Source organism: Zootoca vivipara, chromosome 16 (genome assembly GCF_963506605.1).
Source record: "Zootoca vivipara chromosome 16, rZooViv1.1, whole genome shotgun sequence".
NCBI lineage: Eukaryota > Metazoa > Chordata > Lepidosauria > Squamata > Lacertidae > Zootoca > Zootoca vivipara.
The window spans coordinates 25504563-25519558 of NC_083291.1; the positions used below are offsets into that span (position 1 = coordinate 25504563).

At 41.9% G+C, this 14996-nt stretch overlaps 1 protein-coding gene across 1 annotated transcript in view; it reads left to right on the top strand.

Moving 5' to 3' along the window:
- PDE6B (phosphodiesterase 6B) overlaps positions 1 to 14322 on the top strand; it is a 43090-nt gene extending 28768 nt beyond the window's left edge. The window contains exons 12-21 of the mRNA XM_035097189.1: positions 2172 to 2318; positions 3271 to 3378; positions 5006 to 5115; positions 6994 to 7081; positions 7347 to 7447; positions 8748 to 8855; positions 10419 to 10482; positions 11123 to 11197; positions 12672 to 12755; positions 14161 to 14322. Coding sequence (XP_034953080.1) covers positions 2172 to 2318; positions 3271 to 3378; positions 5006 to 5115; positions 6994 to 7081; positions 7347 to 7447; positions 8748 to 8855; positions 10419 to 10482; positions 11123 to 11197; positions 12672 to 12755; positions 14161 to 14322 — 1047 coding nt within the window. The remainder of the gene's footprint in view (positions 1 to 2171; positions 2319 to 3270; positions 3379 to 5005; positions 5116 to 6993; positions 7082 to 7346; positions 7448 to 8747; positions 8856 to 10418; positions 10483 to 11122; positions 11198 to 12671; positions 12756 to 14160) is intronic.
- Positions 14323 to 14996: the final 674 nt, after the last annotated feature.

A 14996-nucleotide genomic window follows, 5' to 3' on the forward strand; every position in this document is an offset into this window, starting at 1 on the left:
ACAGGGCACAGCAGTGCTTGGAATCAGGGGGTGCATTCCTAATTACAAATGGGAATCCCTTGCATGGCAAAAAGGAAGCTCGAAAATGCCAAGATGCTGCGCATCCGTCATCTTGTTGTCCTGCTGAGGCCGAATATGATCCTGGGGGGAGTCGGAAACAACGAGAGGCCCACAGGAAAATGATTGCCCGAAAGCGAAAGTGGCTTGAGATTTGCTTGCGCCGGACTATTGCACCGAGAGGCATGTTCCAGTACCATCTGAAACTGTCTGCAGAGTCGTCAGTGCAAGGCAGAAGATCTGCTCAACGCATGGCCGGTGCAGCGCAATGAAGGAAAAGCGACGCGGCAGGAGGAGGAAAAAGGACTTGTTAAAGTGCAACAATTTTCTTCCAATGCAGAGTCGTCAGGAGTCCCACTGACTAACACAGCTAAAGACAATCTTATGCACCACTTATCGAGACTTATTCCTTCTAAAGTCATAATTGACTGGTGGGAGGAGGGTTTCTTTTTATTTATTAGGTGTCGCAAGAAGAATTGCTGAGAACAAGTGCCTTCATCATTTGGGGAGAATCTATTGTGCTTTTGTTGAAGGTGACAACTTGATCTTTTTATGACAGCAGTGTATTTCAATGTTGCTAGAATTTTGAAAATGTTTTTGATGGTATGGTATCAATTCTGTTTTGGTTGGGACACATAAATGTTTAGTGTATAATTTTTGGGGAAAACCCTGATTTTTGAATAGAAGGAAAGGTTTAATTTTACACTATATATACATAGGTGGGTATTATTGGGAAAATGCATTCTATTTCTTTTGAAATGTTAAAGTGTATAGTGCATATGTAAGCGTGTATATCTGAAGTCTAGGTTAACTGCAGGTATAGGGGTAAGTTTAGCAGGGGAATTGAGAGTTGCAACACAGGTTTGTGTAAACAGCGCACCTGGGGGGAAGGTAAGCCAGGAAATTCACGACTCTATCTCCCTGCTTCGGCATTACTCTGATATTTTTGAGTATGCCTGCGCAAGGGTTTTCGGGGGAGGGGAGAAAATGTGACGGATTGGCCTGGTGGGCAAAAGAACTCCAGGGTGCAGAGAGTTAAACCCCAACCTCCTGGATAAATGACGCATTCCATTCCTGAGGGGCGGGACTGCCAGGAGTTTAAAAGGAATGGGAGGGAGTTAATTCGGTTGAGAGAGAGTTGTGGGAGCGAGGGAGAGGTGGTTAGGCAGTTGGCAGTTGGGAGTTAGGGAGTTGGTAGAGAGTGGGATGCAGGAGCTGTATGAAGAAAACTGTGTTAAATAAAAAGAAGATTTGTGCTTTTAAGAACCAAAGAAACTCATGTTTAGAAGTTAAATAATAAAGTCAAATGTGCTTAAACGTTCACTGACTCGGCAGTGTCTCAGTACCTTCAGAGGTGTGACAAAGAGGGGAGAACAAAGCTTTCCTGGGGAAGAGGAAACTGTTTGCTGTTTCTCCTGTCATACAAAGGGCTGGTTAGCGAAGCCGAAGGAGCCACATAGTTGCCTAAGGGAGAGGCACACTGTAGCTGTAGGGAACCCAGGGAGGAAGACCCCACTGGTGGCCATAGGTTTCGAACGCAGAGCCTGAGGTACTCTGGAGACAAGTCCAGTTTGGACTCTGGAGGTTTTTTTTTTTCTCCCGTTTGTGGAGAAGCACAGGGAGAGCCTCTGAGGTTTAAGCAGTGAGGTGGGGGATCCATCACACTGGCATCTCTGAATACTGTAAACCAAAAGTGGTATTGACACAAAATTTTAAAACAGGAAAGCAGGATGGGTGATGTGTCTTTGATCCCAAGACCAGTTTGACTCTCAGGCTGTTAGTATTGTATATATTTATTAATGAAATTTGTGCAACAAACGTTGTTTGGGCAACCCCATAACAAAGTTCTCTAGACAGCCTACAAGAAATATCCATTGGCGGAAAGAGAAGATAATCTTGGGCGATTGATTCATCTCATTTGTATAAGCAAAATTTGCCCCCCATCACAGCAGTAAGCAGTGCCAACACAAATATTATTGTGTCGATCACATATGGGCGCATAAAAATAATTAGCCCAGCAGCCACATTGCGGAAGGGCTTTGAGAAATGCTTGGTACCTGGTCAGTGGGACTTGCACCACTTCAACCAATGCTGCAACTCTCCCCCTGCTCCAGAAAGAACAGCTTCCAGATCCTGCACAATTTGAGATCTACGATTTCCACTTTTCTGATTTGGAATGGACTGAACTTGACCTTGTGAAATGTGGCATTCAGATGTATTATGAACTTGGAGTGGTGAAAAAATTCCAAATTCCACAGGAGGTAAGTGACACCGTTAATCTGTGGGCTAATTCTCTCAGTTGTCCACGTGAGGATATTGTATACAGTGGTACCTTGGTTTATGAACACAATTAGTTCCGGAAGTCTGTTCATAAACTGAAGCGTTCATAAACTGAAGCGAAGTTTCCCATTGAAAGTAATGGAAAGTGGATTAATCAGTTCCAGACGGTCCACGGAGTACTAAAACTGAAGCGTTCATAAACTGAAGCGAACTTTCCCATTGAAAGTAATGGAAAGTGGATTAATCCGTTCCAGACGGGTCCGCGGAGTACTCAACCTGAAGCGTACTTAACCCGAAGCATGGGTGTAATTGGTTCCGGAAGTCTGTTCATAAACTGAAGCGTTCATAAACTGAAGTGAACTTTCCCATTGAAAGTAATGGAAAGTGAATTAATCCATTCCAGATGGGTCCGCGGCGTTCGTAAACCGAAAATTCGTAAACCGAGGTGTTCATAAACCGAGGTTCCACTGTACTGCATATATTCTTCTTTGACCTGTTGTTTGTCTGTAACATATTTCGGTCCCTTGACTATTAAATCCTGATTGATTGACTGGCATCTACCCACCTCTCCCAAGCTCCAGAAAATCCATGAGACAGCAGTAGCAGCAGCAGCAGCAACCTGCATGAGGAACCCACACTCTGACTTGCAGCCATTTGGGAGCTGCTGTTCTTTCCTCTGAGACCTGATGTGGCCCAAATATTTTGCAGTTAGAGCATCTAATGTCTAGGGGAAACCTGTATAGACTTTCCCCTCTTCTCAGTAACGTTCATTTAATTTATTGCAATGAAAACTTTGCTTAGCAGGCAGATTCCAAAAATACTCTAGAAAGGGAGCCGGTGGTTTGTTGGTTGGTTGTTTTATGACAATGATCTCTTCTGTTCCTGGCTGCAGAGTTTTCAAAGCCTGTGCTCACTATAGTTCTGTTTTCACAGGTCCTGGTGAGGTTCATATATTCCGTCAGCAAGGGTTACAGAAGGATTACCTATCACAACTGGCGCCATGGCTTCAATGTTGCACAAACCATGTTCACACTTCTCATGGTATCTTGGTCTTTACTGATGCTTTTCCTTCCCAAGATGCTGTTTCAGCTGAGATCAACTGCCCTTTCTTTACACGACTTTCATCCTCCCATCCCCTTGAGTTAGACTGCCTTTGTCCTTAAATGAACAAGGAATAAGTCTTACTGAAGGAAGAGTTATCAGCCTTTTCTGACGGTTTGCATAAGACACTGTTTGTTTGTTGTTGCAGAATTTTAATCCCACTCTTCAGCCCCAAAAGCTCCCAATGTGGCTTAGAGCCCCTACCGCCAGGGTTACACAGTGCTTTTTCCTCTTTAAAAAATGTTTAAGGGGTACTCTCATTTTCCTACTCATATTGAAATACTGCCCCTCAATGAGGCCAAACTTAGAGTCACAAAATGTTTTGGGGTATGCGTATCCCTGAGTCCCCCCCCCAAAAAAAACCCACTGGGTTTACAAACTAAAACACACACACACACACAACACAAAAGGAAAGTGGGTTGTGTCTTTTTTGTGAGGGGTGGGGAATAAGCAAACTCAGGTTCAAGTTCTTGGTTACAAGGTCTTCTAATGACCAGCTTGGGTAGAAAAGTTGAAGGGGGGTAGGTGCAAAAGTTGCTGGTCTCTCAGCTGTTATGAGTGGTCCTGTATCTGTGCTTCTCCCTAAACATATGCGGCAGCTTCTAGCTAATATTTTCTGCCTTTGCTGTCCTATCTATGAAGCGCTTAAGAACCCACAAGGGACTGTGGGATCAGTTTATACAGCCAGTGGAATCAAATAGTAAAAAATATCCTGGGCTATATACTAGTTCACACTACTTCACACCTCGTACCTATGGGACCGCCTCTCCTGGTATGTCCCACAGAGGAGCTTAAGGTCCATAAATAACAACACTTTGGAAGTCCCAAGCCCCAAGGAGGCCAGATTGGCCTCAACCAGGGCCAGGACCTTTTCAACTCTGGCCCTGGCCTGGTGGAACGCCCTACCGCAGGAGATCAGGGCCCTGTGGCAATTGACATCTTTCTGCAGGGCCTGCAAGATGGAGCTGTTCCCCCTGGCCTTTGGGCTGGACTCAGTCTAACCCCCCCCCCTTTTTTATGGAACCCCTTATATGGGATTTGTATATAAATTTTTCCTCGGCTCTTTTGCTGGCCCATGTAGGACCAGCATGGATAGCTGGCCCCGGTGAATATTGGACGTTTTCCCCCTTATGGCTTTGATAGGCTACCACTAAAACGAGGCTGCATTTTAAGCTGCATTTTAAACTGTATTCCAACTTATATTTTATATTTTAATCAACTGTTTTTTTGTTTTGTTTTGTTTTTAATGTTTTTACTGTATTTATATTTCGTGTTAGCTGCCCTGAACCTGGTCGTGGCTGGGGAGGGTGGGGTATAAATAAATTATTATTATTATTACCGTATTATTATTATTATTATTATTATTATTATTATTATTATTATTATGAATTGCATATTTGAATGCTTTTCACTTTAAATGCATCTTGCATTCCAAGTTCAAATTTTAGTTCTGTATCTGCCTAGTAGAATAGGTTTTTGACTAGCGGTACTAGTAAGTAGCAATCCCAAGTGAATTTTCTACTTGCCAGAAGCACTAATCAAAATCTGTGTTCCTTACATGGTGTAGACAGGCAATCTGAAGCAGTACTACACAGATCTTGAAGCACTTGCCATGGTGACTGCGGCTTTGTGTCATGATATTGACCATCGAGGGACCAACAATCTTTATCAGATGAAGTAGGTTCTATTGTGCTGCTGTTTGATGTGCGTGAGGTTTTTAAAGTATGCAAAGTCTAGCCAGCTTTCAAAGAATTTTAAATATTTGTGTTAATTCTTTACTGTCTGCAGTTTTAGATATGATTTTATTGTTCCCAATTGATATACCTTTTTGTTGATATTTTATTGTTGTAAATTGTTGTAAACCTCTCTGGAATTAACAATGAAGCATAGTATGAAAGTGTGCTGAGAAGAATACATCTATCATAGCTCAAGGGCACAGTTTCAGTTGGCCAGATGGAAAGATGGAAGGCCAGATGGAAGGAGCTGAAATGTAGGTGGGTTCCCATGAGGCAAGACACAGTGATAACAGCAAATAACCTTTATTGAACTAACAGAACTGGACAACAGGGGCAAAGCAACTGCTTATATACATTTCTGAAGGCCTGGACCACTCCCACCCCAACATTATTGGCTGTCTAAACTTCCAAGCTGCGAATCATGAATTTAAGGGCTGCGAATCAGAATTTAAGGGCCAATGGCAGAGGCCCAAATCCTGAAATGTTCTGTGATTGGATACCATGTATCGAATCAGAACACAGGAGCTCAGAATCCTTAGTCCAGACTCAAGGTCAGGCAAACACAGACCACTGAATACATAACAGGAGGGGTGGGGAGATTGTTCAACTGCTGTTCTGTGGGTTCTCCTCACTGAGCCAATTTGGGAGGGGAACCTTATTGCTCAAGCAGTAGTCCTTGCACGGACTTGCACTGACAGTATTCAGGCTCTTTGTACATAACTTTCACTGTCAAGCTCTTATTGAAAAGAGCTTAAACTCGTTGACTTCCGGTTCGCTGTGGAGGAATGGCAGCGTGCTCCGTGTTGTCTCTGTAAAAATGACAACGCTGTCCAGGCTGTCAGGGCTTCGGGGGTGAGTGCCAGGGCTAGCCCCCCCCAAAAAACCTCCACGGTTGAGTGGGGACCCCAGGGGTCCAGCAGAGCGTCAGAGACTCGCCGAACCCCCATCTCCCCGCTGTCGCCTTTGCGAGGGAGGAGGGAAGAGGCTTGAGTCCGCTCATGGCTCAATCGCACCCGACAGTCTAAAGCCACAAAATCTGCCACCGTAAGCAGTGGGCTTTCCAATCAGCAGGTAAAGACCAAACTAAAGCCTTTAGAAGAATTCGGATACCAATTTATTGATTTGGCAAAACGGAAGCAAAAAAGGAAGTCAGCTTCCGTTTTCTGTGGGTAAAGGCTCTGCAAGGGAACTTTTTGTGAATGGGAGCAGAGCGAGTACTAGCAGCTATGGAGACTATTTAGCAGCTTGAGAAATAAGAGACTTTCCCTTCTTTGGATACATTTTGGATACAATTATATGTGGATGCTCTTCAACAGTGTAACTTGAAATTATAAACTGACAGCTGGGCAGAGATACAATTCGGCAGACTGAGTGATACTTGGCAGAGAAGCAAAAGAGTAAAAGCCTCTGTTTTAAAGAGAGGCTTGAAAATATAAGGATTAAATCTTTAAAACCTTAAACCCTGGATCTTAGTGGTCCCAACTGAAGCTAGCCACTCCCACTCCCACTCCCAACGTTATTGGCTGTCTAAACTTCCAAGCTGCGAATCATGACTCAGAATTTAAGGGTCAATGGCAGAGGCCCAAATCCTGAAATGTTCTGTGATTGCACTGACAGTATCCAGGTTCTTTGTACATAACTTTCACTGTCAAGCTCTTATTGATAAGAGCTTAAACTCACAGTTTAAAAAACGAAAATATCTGGTTGCTATCTTTGTTTTGTTTCTCCAGTCCAAAAATAACATTTCGCATACTAAGCTTTGCTTTCTGTTTCCAACTATCCCCTTTCAATTTTGTCCTTTGGAAATATTTTCTAATAGATCACAACACTCGTTAGCCAAACTTCATGGTTCATCAATTCTAGAGAGACATCACTTGGAATTTGGCAAGTTTCTACTCTCAGAAGAGGTTTGTGATCCATACTTTTCATACCACATATTAGGAGAAATGCTGATTAGATTTCACATAGGTTTGTTTGCTTGTTTTTTTAACTGCAGGCTGATGTGGAAATCAGGAGAGCTGAACTTAACAGTGGGGAAATGAGAAACTAAAACTGACAGATTTGTCTCCATGTGGGACAAAGTATTAGGGGGAAAGATGTAGATATCCAAAATGATGCATGACAGACGAATTCTAGTCTTCCACTCTGATCTATGCATTTCCCCCTCTTTAGTCTCTGAACATTTACCAGAATCTTAACCGGAGGCAATTTGAGCATGTGAATCACTTGATGGATATTGCCATTATAGCTACGGACTTAGCATTGTACTTCAAGTAAGTGATTAATATATTTGCTATGGAAATTCAAGATGGCGGATGTTTTCCTTCAAAGCATTCATTTATATTCTTATAGAGGCACAGCAAGCTGAGGATGGGCTATAGGATTGGCCTTGTATCTCAAGTGCCCACACAGTCTATTTAGGATATGCCCTATACTTCTTTTTCTTTCAGGGACAATAGTTCCCCGGCTGTTGCTGGCAAAACAACACACACAAAAAGGGAATGGAAGGGGTGGAAGGGTTATTGCTGAGGCAAAGCAGCAGAGCCACACAGTTCTTTGTATGGAAAGTGGTTTATTTGCTTTGGTTCAAGTTAGAGCCAAGGACAGGAAGACAACTCTTTAAAAACTTCCTACGTGCATGCAGTCAGCTTGCAGAAAATATCCTGTTGACTTTCCATTTTAGAGACAATCTGGTCTGGTCTACAACAACAAAACATATAAAAAACAAATGGCAGTAAAACACTGCAATTTACTGCCTTCGAGTAGTGTCCAGATAAGGTCTCTGTCTAATGCTAGGACAGTCCCAGGGACGAAACCTTATCTAATACAGTGAAGGGAGTTTTTTCTCATAGGTTCTTTCTTGTTCTTCTGATCTTTGTGAGTGTATTTTGGAAGAAGGGTGAGAGAAAAGGAGAAAATGTGGTATATGAGCTAACTATGGCTATTCCCAGTGCTTCCCCTCCCCCTATAAAAATGAGGTGCCAATATTTGTATACTGATAAAAGTGCCACCAGCACAAAATGGCTCCCTTAGACACCAAAAATACAAATGTATATCATCACAAAACATGCACTGGCTTTCTCTAAGGAAAGAGTGATAAGCCCATAGGGAAATTCTTTTGGAGGACGCCACTTCCATGCCTTGTTTACTTACTCAAAGATGTTACTCATCTTCCAGAAGTAACTTGAGTGATAAAAAAACCCAACTTTGAAGAGCTTTTGTTCTTATTATTGGGCTATCAAAAGGTGATATGAATTCATATCAAGGCATAAAAAGGTAAAGGGACCCCTGACTATTAGGTCCAGTCGTGGACGACTCTGGGGTTGCGGCGCTCATCTCGCTTTATTGTCTGAGGAAGCCGGCGTACAGCTTCCAGGTCATGTGGCCAGCATGACAAAGCCGCTTCTGGTGAACCAGAGCAGCACACAGAAATGTCATTTACCTTCCCGCTGGAGCGGTACCTATTTATCTATTTGCACTTTGACGTGCTTTCGAACTGCTAGGTTGCAAGGCATAGAAAGGGTTTAAACTTCTTTCGTTTCCTATCTGCAACCTTGTTGTTGTTTTTTAAAGAAAGAGGACAATGTTTCAGAAGATTGTTGATGAATCCAAAACCTACAACAGTGAGAGAGAGTGGGTGGAATATTTGTCCTTGGAGACAACAAAAAAAGAGATTGTCATGTAAGTGATTTTTTAAAAATCAAAACGAAACAAAAAAAGTTTGCCGGAACAGATGAGTGGCAATGATCAACCATGATATCTGTTTCATATAATAAGTATTCATATTGAGGCAAGCTGTTCAGTAACATCCTGAGAGGGCAGATGATGCTCTTGAGACCACATACTTGGTGCATGCTACAGCAATACATCATGGGGGAGGGACAGGATCCCAGGAAAATGCATTATTATGCTTTGGACCACAACCCACCAATGGATGCCCTGACAAAGGAGCATCAGTATCCAATCCTTGTGGTAAGGACCTCTGATTTTTCAGGAACTGAAGCACAACTTAAACACAATTTTGTTCATTGGGTTTGTCGGCATTATTATTTACATCTGCTTAAAGAGAACAAGGCATTTGCTGTTTCATCTTCTGTGCTGATCCAGCTGTTCTAGGCCTTGAATCTGAAAAAAAAGATGAGGCTACGCCGCAAGGTGTCTAAATCTACTCTTCAAAGCTTTTAACGCTTCCCTCCCACTAGGACCCATGCTCAGAGCAGAGTGTGCTTCTCAGTTATTGAAACCAATTGGATTAGATGAGTCATTTTAGCAGCAGCTGAGGAACCAGGAGCCCTTTAGGATTGGGGATTAAAAATGGATTAAAAATATTAGGAACTACACTGCACACACACACACACACACACACACATGAATAGCACACATATAGGGTGGCCTTTGAGGCATGAAAGGAAATAACTGTGATTAGATGCATAGGCATAAAAGCTCACCCCCTTGTCTTTGCTACTAAATCTTTTATAGGAACCATAAACCCAGGATTAAGGAGATTTGACTACAAGGTCAAAAGAGGCAATTGTGTTATCTAGACATATGACAGACTTGCCACAATGCCGCAGCCAACTGTACCACCCCAACTAAATTTAATAAATATGATTTCGGTATAAAATGATACATATCTTGGTAGAATTCTGGGGTATAGGGCTGAATCAAGGATTTTTGCCGCCTGAGGCAAAGGACAAGATGGCTTCCCCTCTCCATTGCATCCACAGAAACCAACTGGACTGGCAGTTGAGTATTATCATTTCAACACTGGTCATGGGAGGATAGTTTCCTTCACAGCAGCTGAGGCAGCAATCTTGTTTGGGAAATGCAGGTAGGCCAGGCCATTATAATAGGTCCTCCGACGGAGAGGAAAGGCTGGGGAACTTCATAGAACTGGCCAGGGCGCTGCTGCCACTGCCCAATAACATCAGCTCTCTCAGGTAGGGCTGGTCCTGTTGCTGTAAAACACCAGGACCAAGTAGATTCTGCAGCCAGGAGAAACAGCCTTCTACACTCAAGTCTCCACTCTTTCTCCCTGCCAAATCCCACATTTCTCAGACTGATTCCACTCTGCCAGACCTCCCTGATGCCTTCTTAGTGTTGTAAGGGGGACTGCTTTTAAGATTGCTCGTAAGTTTAACATGTGCAAAATACAGCAGCAAATTGCTGCCCGGGATAGGGGGATAGGGGGAACAGAACTTCTATTACTTGTCTTAACTGCACTGATTCTCCCTTTCCCTATAGGGCTATGATGATGACTGCCTGTGACTTATCTGCTATCACGAAACCCTGGGAAGTCCAGAGTAAGGTCAGGTGCCTGATGCAGAGTGCCCATTCTTTAATGCACAGACTAAGAACACATTGCAGAATTCTAGGTTTCCTCATCTTATGGTTTATTACCCAACAGTTCCATCATTGTAGAAGGTACTTTACAGAGTTAAAATAAGCAAAAGGCAGGAGACAACTCTAGTAAGCTCATAAACTCTAACAGACAGTGTGGAATTGAGACTAATGGGTTGTTTTACTTCTCTTTCACTCATCAACGTGCTTCCACCCATTTGCGAACAGTATCCCAAAAGGTGGATATCATTCCTTTTAGTGTTACTATCAATACAATTCAAAGGGGGGGCAGCCTATGAGATTTAACGAGCATACATATCTCATCTGACAGTGTGAAAAAGTGTTCAGAGTCTAGTAGCAGAACCCAGAAGGTGTAAGGAATTCTTTCCATGCGTCAGTAGAGATGGGATTTTTAAAAAATATGATTAACTTCAATGAAAGCTGGAAACAAAAAGGTTTTTGGGGGAAAGTGACCATTGAAACATGTCACCCACCCTAATTATTCAAAAAGTGAGCACTGATAGCAGTAAGGGAATTTATTATCCAGTATGCAAGCTGCTGGACTGAAAATGCCCCAAAACTTAGGCATTTGTTTTTCCTGGATACAGGTGGCACTACTTGTAGCAGCTGAATTCTGGGAACAAGGAGATATGGAAATAAACATACTTCAGCAACAACCTATTGTAAGTTCTTTCCCCACACTTTTTAAAATTATTTTCGAAGTTGATGCAAAAAAAGAAAAGAAATCAGAGTGACTATATATGGAACAATCCAATAAAGGGGAAGTGAATAAATAATGTTATCAAGGATTAAAAAAAACCCATATAATTACAAACTAATAATGTAAAACCAAAACCAAACCAGTAACATGGAAACATGATTCACTCATAAGATCTATGAGATCTTGCTTAAAATGGCAAAATCCCACAATTTTACAAGCCATTCACACAGCTGTGCCATTTCCTTCTCCCCTCCCCCCTAAAAAATCAACAAAACAAAAACTTGACATAAACAAGTGCATCCTTCCCGCAACAACCAAATGAAGCAATAATTTCTCTTTGCCTTTTGGAGAATCTTTCAAGTATATTTATATAAAATGTTTGGAATCTACCCATATTCTGTAACCCCAAATCATTTGGGGTTTGTGTGTGTGTGTGTGTGTGTGTGTGTGTGTGTGTGTGTGTGTGTTTCTTTCTTAAAAGCTGTTCCAACCTTCCCTTCCAAAATTGCACACTGAAGTAGAAAAAATAGTGCAGAGTGCATTGTCTCTATTCTTTTCCTATAGGGAACAGGCAATGGTACAGCCGGGGGTAGCCTTGTTGAAACATGGACATCACACCAGAATCTTGATTTGAGTCCTTCCATGTGAGATAGCTGTCCCTCCCCCCTCCCCCTTAACCATAGGAAGATGAGAAAAATGAGGGGTGGAGGATCCCCATTCCTGTTTTAGTGGGAGCCAAATGAAAAATTTACCATAGTCTCCAATTGCATGATAATCCTCCCAGTGCAATACCAGAGTAGGAAACAGTAGCCACCAAATTATACGTATATGAAATAGTAATGGAGTACATTAAGAGGCATCATTCGTTGAGTGGCTCCAGGTTATCCCTTTTTAAATGAGTAGCCCATGTACAGTATCCTTCTTTACAGAGGACATATCTCTATTTGAAGGTTTAAAGATAAGGAACCATAAAAAGGACAGCAGGCAGCCCTGAAATTGCCTATCAGCATTTTGTAGCCCCCAGGGAAGCAGGGGAACAGGCATTCAAGTCACCCGGTGTCTTCTGTACTGTGGTTAGATGTATTTCTATTTAAATTACAATAATTATTTCTAAATTTCCACCTAATGGATATAAACCACCATATGCAAAATGGTGCCTTCCCCTTTTTTGGTGATGCAAATCCTCTTTTTTTGGCAGTGAATAACTGGCCACCCTGAGTGCTGATCTTTCCCCCTTTCCAACAGTCTTACTGGTTACAGCCCATTCATTTTGACCCACAAAAATTAAAGGAAGCCACTAAGAATAGTGTGCACTTTTATTTGTAGAATACAGTCCTGGTTTCAGTTTCTTGGCCAGGATATTATTACTAGAGCACAACAGAGACCAAAACAAATGATTATAATAATTTTTAAAGTCATTGCTGTTTTTTCCCTAGCCTATGATGGACAGAAGGAAAGCTGCTGAGCTTCCAAAACTTCAAGTTGGTTTCATTGACTTTGTATGCACCTTTGTTTATAAGGTAAGAAGTTAGTACTCAATATCTACTTAGGTAGATTATATTATATATAATTATATTATATATAATTAGGGTATCTGAAGAGGTGTGCATGCACACGAAAGCTCATACCTATGACAAACTTAGTTGGTTTCTAAGGTGCTACTGGAAGGATTTTTTAATATATTTTTTCCCGACTACTTCAGATCAACACGGCTACCTACCTGTAATCAATATCTGCTAGGCCCTTAAACTCTAGCTACTGGTAGTTAAGGCAAATAATTTTAATTAGAAAGAACATTTTCAAATATTTTAAAATCATGACACAATTTAGGAAACTAGGATTGCTTCTGCACTAGATGTTTCCTCAGCAATTACCATACTTTGTTTGCTCCCATATTATTGTTTTATTCTAGTACTTTCTGTGTTATCCTCCCTGTTTTTTTCAGGCCTGATTTGTGGCAAATCTTTGCAATGCAACCCAGTTATAGGTATTTTTTTTAAAAAAGATAAAGGACCACTGGGTGGTTAAATCCAGTCAAAGGCGACTATGGGGTTGCTGTGCTCATCTTGCTTTCAGGCCGAGGGAGCCGGCGTTTATCCACAGACAGCTTTTTCCGGGTCATGTGGCCAGCAGGACTAAACTGCTTCTTGCGCAATGGGACACAGTGATGGAAACCAGAATGCATGGAGACGCCATTTACCTTCTCGCCACAGCTGAACCTATTTATCTACTTGCACTGGCGTGCTTTTGAACTGCTAGGTTGGCAGGAGCTGGGACAGAGCAACGGGAGCTCACTCCATCACGGGGATTCGAACTGCCAACCTTCTGATCGGCAAGCCCAAGAGGTTCAGTGGTTTAGACCACAGCGCCATCCGCGTCCCAGTTATAGAACTACCATGTGTACTATGGATAGGCAAGTTGCTTTTGATGCTCTTAAGGGCTACTTAAAGGTTACCCTGAGATTAAGAATCTCATGCTCTACCAAGTGAGCTATGAACATATTTAGTAACCGAGCAATGGCTACATAACTTCTTACCTCTCAGCTGTCCCTCTCAGCTTGCTCTGGATGAGCTCAGTAAGGAACACACCTATGTTGCTAATTTTCTTGAAAACAAATCCACCACTTGGTTTAACAAGAAAGTTGGATTGATGTTGTGAATTGTATTTAAAATGTTAAAATATGATCTTTCCCACAGACATTTCTTAGCTACAGACTTACCACTGAAATTGAGAACCATTTTAGAAAATGGATGTATTGCAGATGTTTTTTATTATGGGTAATTCATTTTTAATCTGCTAAGAAACAAAAGTGCAACAATAAATATTTAAACACCATCAGCATTTTTAGTGATTGGTTTAAAGAGACAAGACAGCCAGAAAACTGAAAATGCTTTGGATTTCTGCTGCTTTTATTGTTTGCATCAGGAATTCACACGGTTCCATTCAGAAATTCAGCCAATGTATGAAAGACTACTGAACAACAGAAAAGAGTGGAAAGCCCTGGCTGATGAGTATGACGAGAAAATAAAAGCTCTAGAGGAAAAACAAAAGAAAGAAGAAGAGAAAATGGCTGCCAGTAGAGGTTAGAAAATAAATTCCATTTAAAATGTATCTGAAAAGGTTAATTTCCTCCATTCCTTTCCAGCTCCTGCTTTATATAAGCCCCACCTAAAATTCTTGTGTGCTTATTTCTGGATGCTGGATAAAACTAAGTACGGTGGTACCTCGCAAGAGAAATGCCTCGCACAACGAAAAACTTGCTAGGCGAAAGCGTCTAGCGATTCTTTGTTGCCTCACAAGACGAAGATTTCTATGGCCGCGTCTCGCAAGATGATTTTTTTTGCCGCTTTTTTTTTTTTGGCCGTCTGCCGTTTGTTTCCGCAAGACGAAAGTTTCATAAGACAGCACAATCCGTGGAACGAATTGTTTTCGTTTTGCGAGGTACCACTGTAACTAGATACAGACCACCCAACTTTTTCAGGACCCGTGCTGCAACCTCACGTGGAAAAAATGGGGTGTCCCTTTTTTCTGGACACTTGGTGGATATGTAGATATCAAGGCATCCTACCTGAGGCAGATTCATTAGCATATCAACAGAGCAAGAGCATTATTTTGTTTAGGTCTTAAACATGAACTACTAGTTCACACCCAACCCTCTTCTTCAGTCCTGAATTCATTTTCATATGCCCCAGTTTCATACACCTAATATACTTCACTGGGCAACAAAATATTTTGTTCGACATCAAAACCCACCTGCCAAA